At 45.8% G+C, this 19,120-nt stretch overlaps 2 protein-coding genes across 2 annotated transcripts in view; both read left to right on the plus strand.

Annotated features, from left to right (window-relative positions):
* The window catches only part of LOC147113438 (guanylate cyclase 2G-like), a 42,281-nt gene extending 39,468 nt beyond the window's left edge, over nucleotides 1-2,813 (plus strand). Inside the window, exon 9 of the mRNA XM_085996125.1 lies at nucleotides 2,625-2,813. Coding sequence (XP_085852251.1) covers nucleotides 2,625-2,813 — 189 coding nt within the window. The remainder of the gene's footprint in view (nucleotides 1-2,624) is intronic.
* Nucleotides 2,814-2,864: 51 nt separating this feature from the next.
* Nucleotides 2,865-19,120, plus strand: part of LOC147113439 (guanylate cyclase 2G-like) — a 47,747-nt gene continuing 31,491 nt past the window's right edge. The window contains exons 1-2 of the mRNA XM_085996126.1: nucleotides 2,865-3,045; nucleotides 6,909-6,971. Of these exons, the coding sequence (XP_085852252.1) occupies nucleotides 2,865-3,045; nucleotides 6,909-6,971 (244 nt within the window). The remainder of the gene's footprint in view (nucleotides 3,046-6,908; nucleotides 6,972-19,120) is intronic.

Genomic DNA, 19,120 nt, shown 5'->3' on the forward strand with positions numbered 1-19,120 from the left:
ACAAAAGATAGCCTTTGTCCCCGAGAAGCCATCCTCGTGGGTGAGGCTGGACCTCGAACATGTCTGCCACAGAAGTCTGGCGCAGGATGAAGGCATCGTGGCTGCTGCCTGGAAAGCGGGCATTGACAGCTAGGATGAGCTGCCTGTGGTCACACACCAACTGCACGTTGAGCAAATGGTAGCCCTTCTGGTTGCGGTAATCCTCAGCATTCTCTAGAGGTGCCCGCAAAGCCACATGCGTGCAGTCAATGGCGCCCTGCACCATGGGGAAGCCCGCTAATACTGCAAAGCCCATTGCACGCTCTTGCTGCTTGTCCACGGTCATGGGGAAGGAGATGAACTGACGTCTCCTTCTGAAAAGGGCATTGGTCACCTGGCGGATGCAGCAATGTACCGCGAACTGGGAGATGTTGGAAATGTCCCCAGTAGCGGATTGGAAGGAGCCGGTGGCATAGAAGTTGAGAGCCACCGTCACCTTCACTGCCACTGACAGAGACGTCCTGCTCCTCGGCTGTGGCTGCAAATCTCCACAAAGCAGGTGGCAGATCTCAGTGACCACCACCCTTCTGAATCGCAGCCTCCGAACACACTGCTCCTCAGAAATGTTCAGATATGAGAACTGCTGGTGGTATACCCTGGGTGGGTAAGGCCTCCTTTGCCGATGCCTGTTGGCCCTTCTCCATCTGGCCATGACTGGCACTCTCTCATGGCATCTCTGAGCCCTTTGAATGCAATGGAGAAGCCCAACATTTCCACCCATTGCAGCCCCCATTATATGTTTCCAATCAATGCTATGACACTGAAGTTAAAGACAAGTGCAAAGCTCTGGCCTGAAGCCACAAGTACCTGTGCGAGTGTTGAGTCAAACCAGAAAGCGCTCTACCTTTGTCTCTCTCCAAATATCCGTCTCTCACAAAGGAGTGGAGCAAAATGGCTGCCATTTATACTGCAGGAGAAGTCCCCTTTAATTAGTGCTCCCCGCGTCCCACAGCGACTGGGAACCGTTCCCCTCTACCAGTCGCGGGGGGCGCCAGGCGCACAATAGGCTGGCGCCACTGAATTTCCGGTTTGGGGCGCACAAAGGGCGTTGCATCATGAAATGACGTCAGGATCTGCGCGCGCAGCTGAGCGCGCGCAAAGGTTTTGTGCCTCCACTAAATCTGAACTGAATTTTGCGAGAGGCGCAGATCGCGCCGCACCCGGGCGCTAGCCGCTTAGCGCCCCACTTCTCCTCCTCCTAAGGCGCTAGTGGCTGGCGCAAACAACTGAATTTCTAGGCCATGGACTTTCGGAAGGCATTCAACAAAGTGCCACACAGGAGGCTTATTAAGAAGATGGAAGCCCGTGGAATTAAGGGGAAAGTGGTGGTATGGATACAAACGTGGCTTAGTGACAGGAAGCAAAGGGTGGGGGTGGAGGGTTGTTTTTCAGACTGGGAGGTGGTTTGCAGTGGTGTTCCCCAAGGGTCAGTTTGGGGTCCATTACTATGTTTCAATTTTTATAAACGACATAGACTCAGGTGTTGGGAGCAGCATTATAAAGTTTGCAGATGATACTAAACTTGGTAAAGTAGTAGATACTGACAAGGATAGTTATAGGCTTCAGGATGAGATAGACAAGATGGTGAAATGGGCAGAAGCATGGCAAATGGAGATCAATGTGGAGAAGTGTGAAGTGACGCACTATGGGAGGACTAATATGGGAAGATAGTATACTATAAATAGCACGATTTTGAAAAGTGCAGATAAGCAGAGAGACCCTGGTGACCAAATACACAAATCCTTAAAGACAGCACAGCAAGTCGATAAGGTGGTTAAAAAAGCATATGGGTTACTGGGGTTGCTAAATAGAGGAATAGAATATAAAAGCAAAGAGATCATGCTAGAACTTTATAAATCACTAGTTAGGCCTCAGCTGGAGTATTGTGGACAATTCTGGGCACCACACTTCAGGAAAGATATAAAGACATTAGAAAGGGTGCAGAGGAGGTTTACTGGGTTGTTACCAGGGATGAGGGACCTCAGTTATGAGGAGAGGTTGGAAAAGTTCGGAATGTTCTCCTTGGGACAGAGAAGGTTAAGAGGTGACCTAATAGAGGTTTTCAAGATGATGAGAGGTTTTGCTAGAGTCGAGAGAGAAAAATTATTCCCTCTAACGAGTGGATCAATAACCAGAGGTCATAGATTCAAAATCATTGGCAAAAGATCTAGCGGGAAGATGAGGAGAAATGTTTTCATTCAGAGAGTTGTCGGGATCTGGAATGCTCTAGCTGAAAAGGTGGCGGAAGCCGATTCCATAAATAATTTTAAAATGGAGTTGGGCAGATCCTTGAGGATGAGGAACGTACAGGGTTACGGACGAAAAGCGGGGGTGTGGGACTAAGCACGACTGTTCTTTCAAAGAGACAGCACAGGCACGACGGGCCGAATAGCCTCCTTCTGTACTGTAAGTTTCTATGATTTCTAACTGGTATTTTGTTGTTACAACTTTGGATCTTGCCTTAGATATTCTCAGATTCAATGTTGCTTGTCATAATTAAATGTAACTGTTGTAGTAAATATCTCAGAGCAAAGGCAGGCGAAAAGGTAACATTGAAGCTAATGATGTTTTGTATTTTAATATAGGGAATGATATTTTTACACGATAGTCCACTGAAGTCTCATGGTAATTTAAAACCTAAAACCTGTCTGATAGACAGTCGGATGCAAGTAAAGATATCAGGATTTGGCCTATGGGAGCTTCGATATGGAACCAAAAGGAAAGTAATCACTTCAGGAGACATGGACTATGAAGGTACATTCAATCACTGTTAAACAGTAGTTAAAAGAAAGCTTGCCTTGAGGAATTTGCTATCTATTTTCCACATGTATCCAATTTGTCTTCTGGCAGAGCTGTACTGGACTGCTCCAGAACTGCTGCGACTCAATGAATATCCATTCAACGGAACACAGAAAGCAGACGTGTATAGTTTTGCCATTGTTATAAGAGAATTGCTATATCACGGGGACAGTGGGGCCTTCCATGATAGCCAGATGGGCTCAGAAGGTAAGGTAGTTCAGTCATTTATATCACTTGTTATAGTTTCCAAGAATTACATTGTATTATTTTTTTTTTTAAGGTGTAACATCAACTGTATTTGTAGGAGGGAAACAAGACTTAATTGTTTAGAATCTATTTTTTGCCACATGTGTTGATTCCAGCAGTGGGTTGCCCACAGCTGGAATTGCTTTGGCTTTGCAGGGATTCCACTTAATCGTCCCAGAATATGCTCCACTTCTGGAAGTATTTAATACTTATCACTAAATGATAACAAAAAAAAATGTAACCCAATGTCATACTCTAGCCTAAATGTTACAAATATGAATCAGCAACAGGAACCTTACCCACTGCCATTGCGCATTGGAAATTTGGAGGCAACGTGCCCACGATTTTCTGATGTGCACTGGTGGCAGGCGAGGATCCACATTGCCTGCATGGGTGCAGAGAATTACCTTCCTCCAGCTGTCAGATTTACCTCCTGGTTCTTGCATCTCTCCCTGTTTCCCATCCTGCATCGCTTTCTCTCGCTAATCTCCTCTCTAGCTCTCTCCCCTTGTCTCCATCTTTCTCCCTTATCCTACTTATGTCTACCTTTCTTGCTCCTTTACCTTTCTCAAACAAAGTCTGTCCCTCTCACTGCTCGCTTTTTTAAGGGTCTTTAATTTTTTTAATCTATACATTATTTGTACTGAATTTTTGGTTCATTAAAGTTAGGGATACTATTTCTGTTTTGCATACACAGTGCCAACATGAAGCACTCCCAGGTTAGGTATAGTACAAGTCAAATGTAGATCAAAGCTTCCTCAAGCTCCTGCAATAACATTTCTTAACCACAACCTTAGAGCAGTCCCAACTGCACAAGTATGACATTTTCCACATTACCCATCCTTATGGCATCCCGAAGCCAATTAATTTTAAACCATTTTGTATTTCTGGTCCACGTTCAGTTGCAAATGGTTTGCGATTACCCAAATTCATTTCACCTTCGGCTTCACAGCAGTTGCGAGCGGTGACTCACTCTATTAGTCTGGAGGGAGGAGACTCAGTCTATGGGGTAGAAATTGGTATGAGATGGACCCGTTTTTCCGGTGTAAAAGGGGAGCAACAATGACCAAATTAACAGAAGGATGGTATTTAGCCAATATTATCCCTCAGCCAAATGCTACCAAAACAGATTATCTGGTCATTTATCTCATTGCTGTTTGTGAGATGACAACAACAACAACAACTTTTTATAGTGTGTTTAACGTAATAAAACATCCCAAGGCACTTCACAGGAGTGATTATCAAACAATATTTGACACCGAGCCACATAAAGAGATATTAGAACAGGAAGCTTGGTCAAAGAGGTAGGTTTTAAGAAGCCTCTTAAAGCAAGAGTGAGAGGTAGAGAGGTGGAGAGGTTTAGGGAACAATTCCAGAGCTTAGGACCTAGGCAGCTCAAGGCACGGCCACCAATGGTGGAGCGAAGAAAATCGGGGATGCTCAAGAGGCCAGAATTGGAGGAGCACAGAGATCTCGGCGGGTTGTAGGGCTGGAGGAGGTTACAGAGATAGGGAGAGGCAAGGCCATGGGGGGATGTGAAAACAAGGATGAGAATTTTTAAATCAAAGCATTGCCAGACCGGGAACCAATGTAGATCAGCGAGCACAGGGGTGATGGGTGAACGGGACTTGGTGCGAGTTAGGATATGGGCAGCAGAGTTTTGGATGACCTCAAGTTCAAGGGTACTTGCTGTACACAAATTAGCTGCCACATTTGGCTACATTTACAACAGTGATTACATTTCAAAAATACTTTGTTGACTGTGAGATGCATTTTTCTTTCTATGTGAGAAGTACTAATCTGTTAGACACTTCATTTGGTCCCAGCTAATGGGCTGAATCAACATTTCCAGATAGCTTGTGTATTGTTAGCTAGCATGTGTATTGCTAGGCATTACGCCCTTGTAGGCCACATTTAACTTAATACCTAGATCATATAAATTAATTCAAAATCCCTCTTAGACCAAATAGGCAAAAATCTTCAAATGTGACAAAAATGCAAAAAATCTAAATAACATGAGACAATATAGAAATATTTTAAAAGACACAAAGAAACAAACAGTAGTAATGATTAGTAGTCACACAAAACCCAATTGAAAATAATTTAAATGAATGTTAAATGAAAGGAAAGGAGTTGCATTTATATAGCACCTTTCACAACCTCAGGATGCCCCAAAGCACTGTTGTAATGCAGGGAAACACGGCGGCCAATTTGCACACAGCAAGGTCCCACAAACAGCAATGATATGCATGACCAGCTAATCGGTTGAGAGATAAGTATTAGTCATGACTTTAGGAAAACTCCCCTGCTCTTCTTCGAATAGTGCCATGGGATCTTTTACGACCACCTGAGAGGGCCTAAGTTTAACGTCTGATCTTAAAGATGACCCCTCCGACAGTGAGGGAATGTTACAAGAAGAAAGAACCTACATTTACAAAGTGTCTTTCATGTCCTCTGGATTTTCCATAATGTTTTTACAAACAATGGATTATTTTAGCGCAGTCCCTGTTGTTATGTAGGCAAATACATTTTCCAAAAACAGCAAATAAATGAATGACCACTAAACAAATTGTTGGTGGTACCAGCTGAGGAATAAATGTTCTCTAAAACATCACAAAAATTCTCTGCTCTTCTTCAAAGAGTTTCATGGGATCTTTCACATCCACCTGAGCAGGCAGAACCTCAATTTAATGTCTCACCTGAAAGGTAGCATCTCCAACCATGCAGTACTCCCTCATTACTGCACTGAAGTTTCAGCCAAGACTTTGTGCGCAAGTCCATTGTTGGGCTTGAACCTTGAACCCACAATCTTCTCACTCAGAAGCAAGAAGCCAAGCTGTACTCAAAAGCGAATAATGAGACAGATAAGAGGTAGCAGTAAGAAGGATCAAAAGAAATGTGGAAATTGCTCAAGAACATTCAATGGTATCTTATCAATGTCTATCTGTATAGTGCCATGGCTTTAAAGAATAATCAGTATGAATTTAAAAGCAACAGGCCATAACTCAAGAATTTATTGGAGTTTTATTCTGAGGTAACCAAAATGATTGACAAAGACAATCCAGTGGATATAATTTAATTGGATTTTTAAAAGGCATTTGATGGTTCCACATATGAAGAGGACTGGACCTCTTAGAGCTAATGGCAAATTAGCTATTTAGATTGAAAACTTAGGTAGAAACAGAAAGCAAAAGATACTAAATGAAAACACTGTAGGGGACAGTCTGGTGTAGGGGACAGTGACTACTGGAGTCCATGTGATTTGTTCCGAGTCCCCTGCTATTCACACTGATATTGAAAGGACTATTCACTGAAAGTATCCAGTCAATGTGAAACTGTTACTAACATGGCTAATCATGTACCGAGTTACATCTCAAGGGCAAACAAGTTGTTGTAACTTGGTATAGATTATCGGTGAGGCCAAAGCTAGAATATCATGTGAAGTTTTGGATACCCTACCTTCTCACTGATATGTTAGAGCAGGTTCAAAAAGGAGCTGCAAGAATAATTCCAGGAGTTAAGGTTTAAATTTTGAAGAGAAACTCACAGAAATGAACCTTCTTCATTAGAAAAAAGGACTGAGAGGGACATGGTCAAGGATGTACAATGTAGGATGTAAAGTGAGGCAGCTATTCTAGAGTTTTGGTTGAGTTAACCTTGGTGTTGAGGCAGGAGAGAGAATCCTATTCAGAACCTTTTTTCAGGAGATGAAATGGATTGGGTAGAGCCCATGATAGAGTGTTGGTATATGCTGTGTGAATAAATGGGCTTGAAAACAAATGGTCTTTTTTCATTCCACGTTTCCTTACGCTGTTATGCCACAGTCAACTTACAGACATCACAATACCATGCTGCCCCAGACGACAACTGGAGAGGAGCGAAGGCAGGTGAGGGGGGCAACTGGAACAAGTGTTCAGTGGATGAAAACTTACCTGAGCAATCCTGTGCTGTTTAGTAGCAGAGAAAGAGAATACAAATTCACCAGAATACTACAAAAAAAATCACAATACCGCTAAAGTCCCCCAAAAACTTATGGCCAGAGACGCTACCAACATGGAGCAGCAGAGTAGTGGTTCAGCTTGCGTCCATGTGTCTACATATTGCATGTTCCTGACCTTGGGGGAATCAAGAATAAGTGGGGAATGGTCGTGAGGCACTTGCCGACAGAGGGAGTACAATTATGAAGATGAGGCTTTGCATTGCTTTTTTGCATCCCCTAGTGAAGACTGATAGCACAGCTCTGACAGGAGCCCAGGAACATGCCATAGGCTTGCTGTCAGTGCTGGGGAATGATGTTTGGTGTAGTACGAAGGTGAAAATAGATGGGGAAAAATTGAAAAATAGGTTCAGCTTTGGACAAAAGAGTCGAACTTTAAGAATTAAGAGAGCCAGACTGTTTAACACATTCTGATGTAAATTCCATGGGAGTAAAAGAAGGAAGAGAGAATAAGCACAGGCAGAGGTTTGAAATATTTACTCATGTGTTTTGCCAAAGAACTGTCTATAAGGGTAAGGGTGCTCAGAAATGTCAACTCAACAGTGCTTTCTGAATGGATTTAACTATTTTGTTCTAAATTTCTAAATTGTTTAATAGTATGAAATTTACATTAAATTATAATAAGTTCCAAAATAACCTACAAAATGTCTATCATTTCCAAGACACTGTAAAAGCTTTCTGGTATTGCGAATTGCATTTGTATTATCCTCTTCATTTGATTCTAAAAGGTACACAATGTTTATTTATCTCACATCTGCCCTGCACAAATGTGTTCTTGAAGGCAACCTGCCATTTTTCGAAATCCTTAAAAGGTTGTTGTGTGGATGTGCAATTGCAGTGATTGTTGACCCAGAAGCTGCTTGCGTACAAAAGCTGGAATTGGCTGGGTTCACCTGAAACCATGTAATTCGGGTGAGCCAGGGTTAAGGATTCAGGTATGTGTTCATTCCCATGAATACATTTAATACTCAACTTGAAATCAGATGTGCTAAGCTTTACTATGACTTTTTTTTCTAATTTATTTGTCATTCTGAATGGAAAATAATATTTTACCAACCCAATCACGTAAATCACCAGGTGGGTGCGATAATGTAGTGGCTATGGTACTGGACTAGTAATCTAGAGGCCTGGACTAATAATTCAGAGAGCAAGAGTTCCGACCCCACTGTGGCAGTTTCAGAATTTGAACTCATTTAAAAAAAATCTGGAAACATAAAGCTGGTACCAGTAAAAGTGATCATGCTTTGGATTGTCGTAAAAACTCAACTAGCTCACGAATGTTCTTTTAGGGAAGAAAACCTGCCATCCTTACCCAGCGGTTGACTCTTAACTGCCTTCTGAAATGGCCCAGCAAGCCAATCAGTAACATCAAACCGCTCAGGGCAACAAAGAATGGTCAATAAATGGCAGCCTTTTTCCATGAAAAGTATAATGTGCATCAAAAGTAAAGAACTGTCTTCCAATAGATTTTTGAAGAAAGCATTATTCTCTGGTTATTAAAATGTTTTTGCTGGGAGAAAAAAAAAATGAAAATGTAGATTCTTATGTTCATTAATAAATAGACATTCTTATTATGAGCACAGCTAGCTTTTGCTAGACACTTTTATTGAGCACATGTGGACTAGGTACAGTATCTGTAGAGGCTTCCATCTTGACTGCTGCCTTGTGGGTAGCCTAGTGCCTCATGGGTAATGTAGTCTTAATATACATACAGCTGGGTAGTGTAGTCTTATACATACAGCTATATACAGCTCTACGGCTCCACCTAGTGTCCACTATAGAATGACATGTTATTGATCATTACATAGATGACTTACAAAATGCACCCTGCACACACCCTGACCCCAAAATCACAAATTTAAGCTATTTTCAAAGTACTAAAGCGGAAGGACGAATGATCTCTAACAGTATTAATGAGAGACCTTGGCCGGAATTTTTACCTTCGAGTCGGGGCGGGTGCGTGCAGGCCGGTAGCGGTTCGCCATCCAGAAGTTTCCATCAGCGCGTGCTGCACTGTGCGTTTAACTCAATTACATCAATTGAAACAGTCATGCAGGTTTCCCGGCCAATTAAATGAAGTGGGTCTGATGACGTCACCAATGACTTGCTTTCAGCTCAGCTGTTTAAAGGAGCCTTGCACACATCCCAGTTGAAGGTTGTTGGAGGAGGTTTACAGGTGGTTGGGAGAGGTGGCTATTGCTATATTTTGAAGAAATTTGTATGGGTGCAAGGAAGGACGGAGTCACAGCGACAGAAGGCTGCGCCCAGGTTCTCTGATGCCTCCCTGGATGTCCTGGTCCAGGGAGTCAGAGCACGCAGGGAGGTCCTATTCCCGGGCAGTGACAGGAAGAGAGCAGCCAAAGAAACCAAGAGGGCATGGCTGGAGATCGGCCAAGAAGTGAGCAGCATGGGGAGTTGTCTGCCGCTCCTGGATCCAGTGCCGGAAACGATTCAATGATCTCATGAGGTCAGGAAAGGTGAGTACAATGTCACATTCAACTACATCCTGATGTGCCTGTCACCCCAACCCCATCACCCTGCCTTCCCAAGCCTACTCCTGCACATCACTCCTCACACCAACCTACCTTGCAGGTGCACTCATCCCTCACTGTCTAAGCACTGGTTCACATCCCCAACTGACTATCCACCACTGACACTCACCCTCATCCGAATGCAATCATAGAAAGTAACACCACAGAAGGAGGCCATTTGCCAATGTCACGCCACTCCTTTACAGTCACCCTCTACAGATGTAGCCCGTACATCACTTACATTCATTCCATCACTCTCACTCAAAGTTCTCTTTCCCTCCTTGAAGAAGAGAGCACAGAACAGGAGAGAAAGAGAACTGGAGGTGGCCCTCCAATATATACAAATTTGATGCCTGCAGAGGAGGAGGCTCTTGAAATACGTGGAATGGCGGAGCTGCTGGTGGTTAGAGACAGAGAGAGGGGGACCTCCCAGCAACCCGGTGACAGAATTAAATATCGCACATGGCAGAAAAAACAGTCCCTCATATGGTGACTCATGTCAGCAGCCAGTGAAATATCATCATGTGTATAATGGTAACGTTACACATTCTTATAAGAGATCTAATTCATGTCTTTACTCTCCCACAAGTCCATCAAGTGCCCCCCCCCCCACCCCCTCCACTGTCTACTGTTCAGCCGCAGGAGGAAGACAACTCCTCAGAGGAAGCTCCATTCTCTGAGGGTGCACCATCACCAGGCCCCTGCGCACCCAGCACCAGCGCAGATACGCGCACGTCAGTGGGTCCAGCGAGACATAGAGTAGTGATGTCACCTGGCCTCTCACAGATCACAAGTGAGGAAGAGCAGATGGTGGAGACATTGGCCAGCAGTAGAGACTCTTCATCGGAGGGCGCAGGATGCTCCAAGCTCTGCTCAGCTGAATGCCGATGCTGCACCTTGTGGACCGTCGACAAAGAGGGTGATCTTGGAGGAGCAGCAACCAATGTGCAAGGCTCTGGCAGCTTTTCCAGCCACGATGTGCGCAATTGTACAGAGAATGGAGGAGTCCATCTCCAACATGAGTAGCACCATATCGCAGGTGATGGCAATGTTGTGCTGTTCCATGTAAAGGATGGCCACCTGCAGGGAGCAGTTAATGCTCCAGTCGAAAGAGAACATGCTTGCTGTGAACAACAGATTGCAGACTGTCATTGACCTCATCTCGAGAAGAGATACCAACATAGACTTGGGTGGTCATTGCCCCACTGATGTGCAGCAAGGTACTGTCCATGAAAGGGATGATGGTGAGAGGGAACATGGAAGTGGTGGCGCTGCTCAAAGCACTCCCACCTCTCCCCCATTGTCTCTCCCTCAGTCAGAGCCCCACATGCTGCCTCGGATCGCGATGGCTGAGTCTGCCCCTGCACAGTTGCAGGAGGGGCAGTCTTTGGCAGGGCCATCACAGGCTCCAAAACCCTGAGGACATCCAGCAAAAGTGTCGAAGCAGTCACAGCAGGGAAGTGAGCAGCCTACCTCTAACTCTGTGGAAGCCACAGGGGTTGCACCTCGAAGAAGTATATGGAAAAGAAAAAAGACACAATCGTAGATGCACATGAGTGTTTGCCAAAACGTTAGTGTTAAGTTTCAGTTCTATTTATGATGCACATAAATTTATATCTTTGCACTACTTTCTGGTCTTGTCCATTTTTGCCTACAACCTGGGAAGTGGTCTTGTCAGTTGGATTGAACGGTGAGACATTAATTAACTTCGAGAAATGGGTGTTTGATTGACAGGAATGGTTTGGTCATTTTAGGATTGTTTTGTGGAGTTGGTACAGGGTGGGGGGTGGGAAGTTGGTACAGCATCTGGGAGCCAGATGGATGCATTGGTACAACTTAAGTAAATCTGGCCATGATGAGGCCATCCTGGGCCTCCCGGGCAGCAATGTGCACCGCAGCTGGTGCTACCTCCACCTCAGGTTCCTCCTCCCGTTCCACCTGTTCCTCCTCCTCCAAAGAGGTTATGCACTCTGCGCCTTGCTCCTCCTACAGCTCCAATCCTTGTTGCTGTGCTATGTTGTGCAGCGCACAGCATGTGACAATGATTCTGGAGACCCTGGCTGGTGCGTAGTGAAGGGCTTCTCCAGATCTCGCAAGACATCTGAAGCGCATCTTCAGCATGTCGATTGCTTGCTCTAAGACACATCTGGTGGACCTGTGGCTTCCATTATAGTGCTCCTCGGCCTCATTGTTTGCCCTCCTCAAGGGTGTCACCAGTCACGTCTTCAGTGGATAGACCTTGTCTCCAAGCAGCCAGCCAGTAAGTCTGTTTGGAGATGCGAAGAGCATGGACCGGCTCAGGATGAAAGAGTCATGACAGCTCCCTGGGAATCTGGCACACACATGCATGATGATCTTTTGATGACCTCTAGACTTGACTATTCCAACGCGCTCCTGGCTGGCCTCCGACACTCTACCCTACGTAAACTTGAGGTCACCCAAAACTCGGCTGCCTGTGTCCTAACTCGCACCAAGTCCCGTTCACCCATTACCCCTGTGCTCATAAGAACATAAGAAATAGGAGCTGGAGTCAGCCATTTGGCCCTTCGAACCTGCTCCGCCATTCAATAAGATCATGGCTGATCTTCAAACTCATTTCCACTTTTGTGCACTATCCCCATATCCCTTGATTCCCTTAATATTCAAAAATCTATCGATCTCTTTCTTGAATATACTCAATGACTGAGCCTCCACAGCCCTCTGGGGTAGAGAATTCCAAAGATTCACCACCCTCCGAGTGAAGAAATTTCTCCTCATCTCAGTCCTAAATGGCCGACCCCTTACTCTGAGACTGTGACCCCTGGTTCTAGACTCCCCAGCCAGGGGAAACATCCTCCCTGCATCTATCCTGTCAAGCCCTGTAAGAATTTTGTATGTTCCAATGAGATCACCTCTCATTCTTCTAAACTAAGAGAATATAGGCCTAGTCTACTCAATCTCTCCTCATAGGACAATCCCCCCATCCCAGGAACCAGTCTGGTGAACCTTCGTTGCACTCCCTCTATGGCAAGTATATCCTTCCTTAGGTAAGGAGACCAAAACTGTACACAATACTCCAGGTGTGGTCTCACCAGGGCCCTATATAATTGCAGTAAGACGTCTTTACTCTTATACTCAAATCTTCTTGTAATAAAGGCCAACATACCATTTGCTTTCCTAATTGCTTGCTGTACCTGCATGTTAACTTTCAGTGATTCGTGTACAAGGACACCCAGGTCCCTCTGAACACCAATATTTCCCAATCTCTCACCATTTAAAAAATACTCTGCTATTCTATTTTTCCTACCAAAGTGGATAACTTCACATTTCTCCACATTATATTCCATTTGCCATGTTCTTGCCCACTCACTTAGCCTGTCTATATCCCTTTGAAGCCTCCTTGCATCCTCCTCACAACTTACATTCCCACCCAGCTTTATATCATCAGCAAACTTGGATATATTACATTTGGTCCCCTCATCCAAATCATTGATGTATTTTGTGAATAGCTGAGGTCCAAGCACTGATCCTTGCGGTACCCCACTAGTTACAGCCTGCCAACCCGAAAATGACCCGTTTATTCCCACTTTCTGTTTTCTGTCCGTTAACCAATCCTCAATCCATGCTAGTATACTACCGCCAATCCCACGAGCCCTAATTTTGTTTAATAACCTCTTGTGTGGCACCTTATCGAATGCCTTCTGAAAATCCAAATACACCAAATCCACTGGTTCCCCCTTATCTATTCTGCTTGTTACAACCTCAAAAATTCTAACAGATTTGTCAAACATGATTTCCCTTTCATAAATCCGTGTTGACTCTGCCCAATCCTATTATTATTTTCTAAGTGCCCTTCCTTAATAATAGATTCTCGCATTTTCCCTACTACTGATGTCAGGCTAACTGGTCTGTAGTTCCCCGTTTTCTCTCTCCCTCCTTTCTTAAATAGTGGGGTTACATTTGCTACCTTCCAATCCATGGGAGCCATTCTAGAATCTATGGAATTTTGGAAAATGACAACCAATGCATCCACTATCTCTATAGTCACCTCTTTTAAAACCCTAGGATGTAGGCCATCAGGTCCAGGGGATTTATTGGCTTTCAGTCCCATTAATTTCTCCAGTACTACTTTTGTACTAATACTAATTTCTTTCAGTTCCTCATTCTTGCTGGACCCTTGGAACTTCACTATTTCCAGGAAGTTTTTTGCATCTTCTTCCGTGAAGACAGACACCTAGGGCTTGGTTTTTGCCATTGGTGGCGGGTTGGGTGCGGGCCAGGTGGTCAGCGAGTCCCGATCACGCCTCCGCTGTCGGGCGGGAAAAATTGCAATTTTGCCCTAATTAGGCAATTGATTCCCAGCGTTTGCGAACCCCTGGCCCAATTAGCTTTTTTGGACCTGAAACTTGCCTCTGATGACGTCATTACTCCAGCTGCATTTAAGGGCTCCAAGCAGCCTTGGTTCATTTTGTGCCTAAACGCTTGTGTTTGCTTCTGTTAAAAATAGTTTTTGGAGCTAGTGCAATGTCGACTTCAAGGCCCAAGGCCTCACCACACTTTAATGATGACTCACTCCATGCTCTGGTGGAGGGAGCCAGAGCACAAAAGGAGGTGCTCTTTCCATCCTCTGGGAGGAAAAAACCTCCTCAGCAGACCAAAGCTGTGTGGCTGCAAGTTGCCCAGGAGGTCAGTTCCAGATCGATGTGCAGCAGAACCTGGCTGCAGTGCCGAAAGAGGTTCAATGACCTTGTCCGAACAGGCAAAGTGAGTATAGCATCACCTTTACCCTCATTCTGCTCCCCATCTCCTCTCAGCACCATCACTCTGCATTGTCAACCGACTCCTACACATCCCACTTTACCCTTACATCCCTTGCACCCTTAACCATTCCCTCTCTCTCTGTGCACAATCACTTAACTATTCGACTATGCTGCTCCCTATCACTGTGATGCAATGACAACAACTAACAACACACAGGGAGAGCCCTTAGTATTGGGACCTCACTCCATCTTTGTGTCCTTCTAAGCATCTATGCTATGGATTATCTACGCTCGCTCCATCATTCTCATTCAAACTCCACTTGTGTCCCTCATTGCAGGAAAAGAGAGCCCACAATAAGAGGGAAAGAGTGAAGACCGGAGGAGGGCCAGCCTCAATAGCCCATCTTACCAGCGCAGAGGAAGCGGCCCTAAAGATCGTTGGCGCCGAGGAGGATGTGGAAGTGGGGGACAGACGGACGGGCACATCAGAGCAAGCTGGTGACAGAATAGTTTTGCATCTCTCTCATTGTCATTGCATGAGTGACGAATATGGCTTCTGATGCTCAAACAGATTGACTTATGATCATCTGCACTATTCAATGTGCATGCTACGTTTATATCACATGTCTAACTCATGCCTTTACTCCCCCACAGGACCATCGACAGCCCCCCTCCCCACAGTCCAGGAGGAAGAGGCTGAGCCGGAAGACTCCTCAGAGGAACCTGAAACCTCTGAGGGCGCAGCATCAGCAGAATTAAACTCACCCAGCACCAGCACAGATACGCACACCTCGGTGGGACCTTCAGGACATAGAGTAATGTTGTCACCTAGTGTATCACAGCTCACAAGTGAGCATCAGCAGATGGTGGAGACAGGGACAGCAGTGGAGAGTCCTCATTGGAGGCCACAGGGTGCTCCCAGCTCTGCTCAGCTGCATTTGGACCCTGTGCCTCCAGGTCCATCCAGAAGGAGAGCGGTGCTGGAACTCCAGGAACAGGTGCAGGAGTCTCTGGCAGGTTTTGTCTCCAGGGTAACTGGGAGTGTGGAGCGGACGGAGGAGTCCAACGCTAACATGAGCAGAGCCTTTGTGGAGGCATTGGCAAATCAACACATCACAGCGGAAAGGATGGCTACCTCTGTGAAAAGGATGGCTACGGCCATGGAGGAGCTAAGTCGCCAGAGTGTGGAAAACATGGTGAATGTTCAGAATAGACTGACATCTTTGGAGGAGCGATGGACAGCTATTGAGCAGAGAAACCAGAGCTTCATGGAAGTCCTCTGGAGTAGGACTGCCAGTGCAGAAACGGGTCCTCATTGGCTCCCCTGAAGAGCAGCAAGGTGCTGTCAAGCCACTTGCTAGCTCTGAAGTGGGGCTGACCCATGAGAGGGATGTTGGTGGCAGAGAACAAGGAAGTGGGGGCTCATCTCCAAGCGCTCACACTCCCGTGCCACTGGGGAGCCCTCAGTCAGAGTCCCACCAGAGTCCTCACCCAACTGAGATGGGCGTCTCAGCCCCTGCACAGCTGCAGGAGCAGCAGACTGTTAGCGAGCCCTCACAGGTTCGCAACCCCAGAGGACGCCTGCCAAAGGTGTCGAAGCAGGAGCAGCATGAGAGTGAGCAAGGGGCCTCCACATCTGCTGAAGTCACAGGGGAAGCACCACGTAGGAGCACGCATAAGAGGAAGATAAAGCACAAGTAGTCACAAGGGTAGTCATTTGGGTGTTCTGATGTGTTTAATTGTTAAATGCCATCCTTTAGTCAATGTATTAAAATGAAGTGATGGCAAACTGCTGAAGTTCTGGACTCTGTCATTTCGGAAATGGAAGTTCCACATTGAGGGCTCAGGGTGAATTTGTCATGATGGTGGTCAGAGTGATAAGAAGCCACAAGTTCTTGTCCATTGTCTATGGTGTGGTAAGAAGGTGCCAGGCACGTGTGTTTGAATGGGCAACTTAAGCAAATCTGGCCAAGATGAGTGCATCCCTTGCATCCCAGGCAGCAATGTGCTTGCATGCTGCTGCAGCTGGTTGATGCGCATCCGCAAGTCTTCATTCTCGTTCTCCTCCTCCTCCTCATCTGAGGAGGCTATGTGCTGAGCCACTTGTTCCTCAGGCAGCTGCAAGCCAAGATGCTGTGCGATGTCGTGTAGTGCACAGCAGACCACGACAATTCTGGAGACCCTGGCTGCTATGTACTGCAGGGCTCCACCTGATCTGTCAAGGCATCTGAATTGCATCTTCAGCAAGCCGATGGTTTGCTTGGTGATGGATCTGGTCATAGCACTCCTCAGTTTCATTGGATGGCCCCCTGAACAGTGTCATTAGCCACGTCTTCAGGGGATAGCCCTTGTCTCCAAATAGCCGTCCACAAAGATGGTTTGGCGGACTGAAGAGCGGAGGCACATTAGACTGCCGCAGGATAAACGAGTCATGGCAACTGCCAGGGTACTTGGCGCAAACATGCAAAATGTCCTCCTTGTGGTTACACACCAGCTGCACGTTGAGGGAGTGGAAACCCTTGCGGTTGACAAAAATAGCTGGGTTGTGATGGGGTGTCTTAAGGGCCACATGTGTGCAGTCTACGGTGCCCTGCACCCTTGGCAAGCCTGCCATATTTGCAAAGCCAACCGCACGTGCGGTTATACTTTCTTGATCCATGGAGAAGTTTATGTAATTGTGCGCCTTTGCAAAGAGGGCATCAGTAACCTGCGTGATGCAAGTGTGTCCGGCCGACTGGGGGATGCCGCTGATGTCTGCTAATGATCCCTGGAAGGAGCCTGAAGCAAAAAAGTTGAGTGCGGTGGTGACTTTGACAGCCACTGGTAAGGGGTGTCCACCTGCTCCTCTGGGCTCCAGGTGTTTGTGCAGCATTGCGCAGATGTCACCGACTACCTCTCGTGAAAGTCTCGGCCTCCTTTGGCACTGCTGCTCACTCATGTTGAGGAAGCTCATCCTCGGCCTGTAAACCCTGTTTTGGGGTATCTCCTGCGGCGATGTGCTTCCCTGCGCTGGCGTCTTCTGCCCTGTGCACCATCAGGTGGGTGAGCAGCAGGTTGGCGTTCCTGTTGTTGCTGCTGTTGTTCCTGGTTCTGCTGCTGCTGCGGCCGCTCATCCTCCGAATCTGAGGACCAGGATAAAAGGAAAGGAAATAAATGGTCCCCATGCTGCTGGTAGCTATCTCTGTTGAGGAAGCGCTCAGTCAATGTGGGGAGAGGGTTTTCCCAGGAGGTCACAGTGGAGATGGATCTCAGCTTCACCACATCCAAGATCAGTGGCCCTGCAAAAAGTTCTCCAAGACCTGAAAAAACAAAGTTCTGCCACCTGCAACTGATCCTTATTGAAAGCTCTGTTTTTATGGTGAGGTTGCAGCTGTTAGGAAGCCAGCCACTTGTCAACCCGACAGGATTAGCTGGCGTGTTTCAGGAGAGACGTGCAGCACACTGGAAAGGTGGCAATATTTGAAAGGCCTCTCAAAATGGGATTATAGATGTACTTAAGTGGTAGTTAAGGGCCAATCCCGCCGCCTGGAGGTGCGACTGAAACTGACTCTGCAAGCCCGCCCCTGGCAAAGTTGCGCAGAGGTGGGTTGATGGCGGGATCGGAACCCGCTGTCATTTTTTCCAGTTTTCCCACCTGTCCTATCTCCAAACCTGTCTCCTCAGGGCTGGTAAAATCCAGCCCAAAGTATTTGTTTAATTTCTCTGCCACTTCTTTATTCCCCATTATAATTTCTCCTGTCTCAGCCTGTAAGGGACCCACATTTACTTTCGATAATATTTTTCTTTTTACATACCTATAGAAGTTTTTACAGTTTGTTTTTGTCTCTCGCTAGTTTACTCTCCTATTCTATTTTCCCTTCTTTATCAATTTCTTGGACTCCTTTGCTGAGTTCTAAAATCCTCCCAATCCTCAGGCTTACTACTCTTTTTGGCAGCATTATAAGCCTCTTCCTTTGATCTAATACTATCTTTAACTTCTCTTGTTAGCCACAGTTGGACCACTTTTCCTGTGGGGTTTTTGTGCCTTAAAGGAATGTATATTTGTTGTAAATTATGTATTAATTCTTTAAATGCTAGCCATTGCTCATCCACTGTCTTACCTTTTAATGTAGTTTCCCAATGTACCTTAGCCAACTCGCCCCTCATACCTTCGTAGTTTGCTTTGTTTAGATTTAAGACCCTAGTTTTGGATTTAACTAAGTCACTTTCAAACTCAATATAAAATACTACAGGGTTATTAATTAACCCTTTCTCATTGCACAATCCTGGATCTAAAATAACCTGTTCCCTAGTTGGTTCCTCAACATACTGATCTAGAAAACTATCTTGCATACATTCCATGAACTCGTCCTCCACACTATTACTGCAAATTTGGTTTGCCCAGTCTATATGTAGATTAAAGTCCCCCATGATTACTGTATTACCCTTGTTACATGCGCCTCTAATTTCCTGATTTATACTCTGCCCAACATTACAACTACTGTTTGGAGGCCTATAAACAACTCCCACCAATGTTTTTTGCCTCTTGCTGTTTCTTAGCTCCACCCAAACTGATTCTACTTCTTGATTTTCGGAGCTAAGATCCTTTCTCTCTACTGTCTTTATCCCATTCTTTATTATCAGGGATACCCCTCCTCCTTTTCCATTTTGCCTATCCCTTCTAAAAGTTATGTATCCTGGAATATTTAGTTCCCAACCTTGGCCACTTTGCAACCATGGGGGTGATTTTGCCAATGGGGGCGCGTTGGAGGTGGGACTGCTGCTTGTCG

The sequence above is a fragment of the Somniosus microcephalus genome, chromosome 8, assembly GCF_052327205.1.
Source record: "Somniosus microcephalus isolate GS21.2 chromosome 8, FLI_Smic_1.0, whole genome shotgun sequence".
NCBI classification, from domain to species: Eukaryota; Metazoa; Chordata; class Chondrichthyes; order Squaliformes; family Somniosidae; genus Somniosus; species Somniosus microcephalus.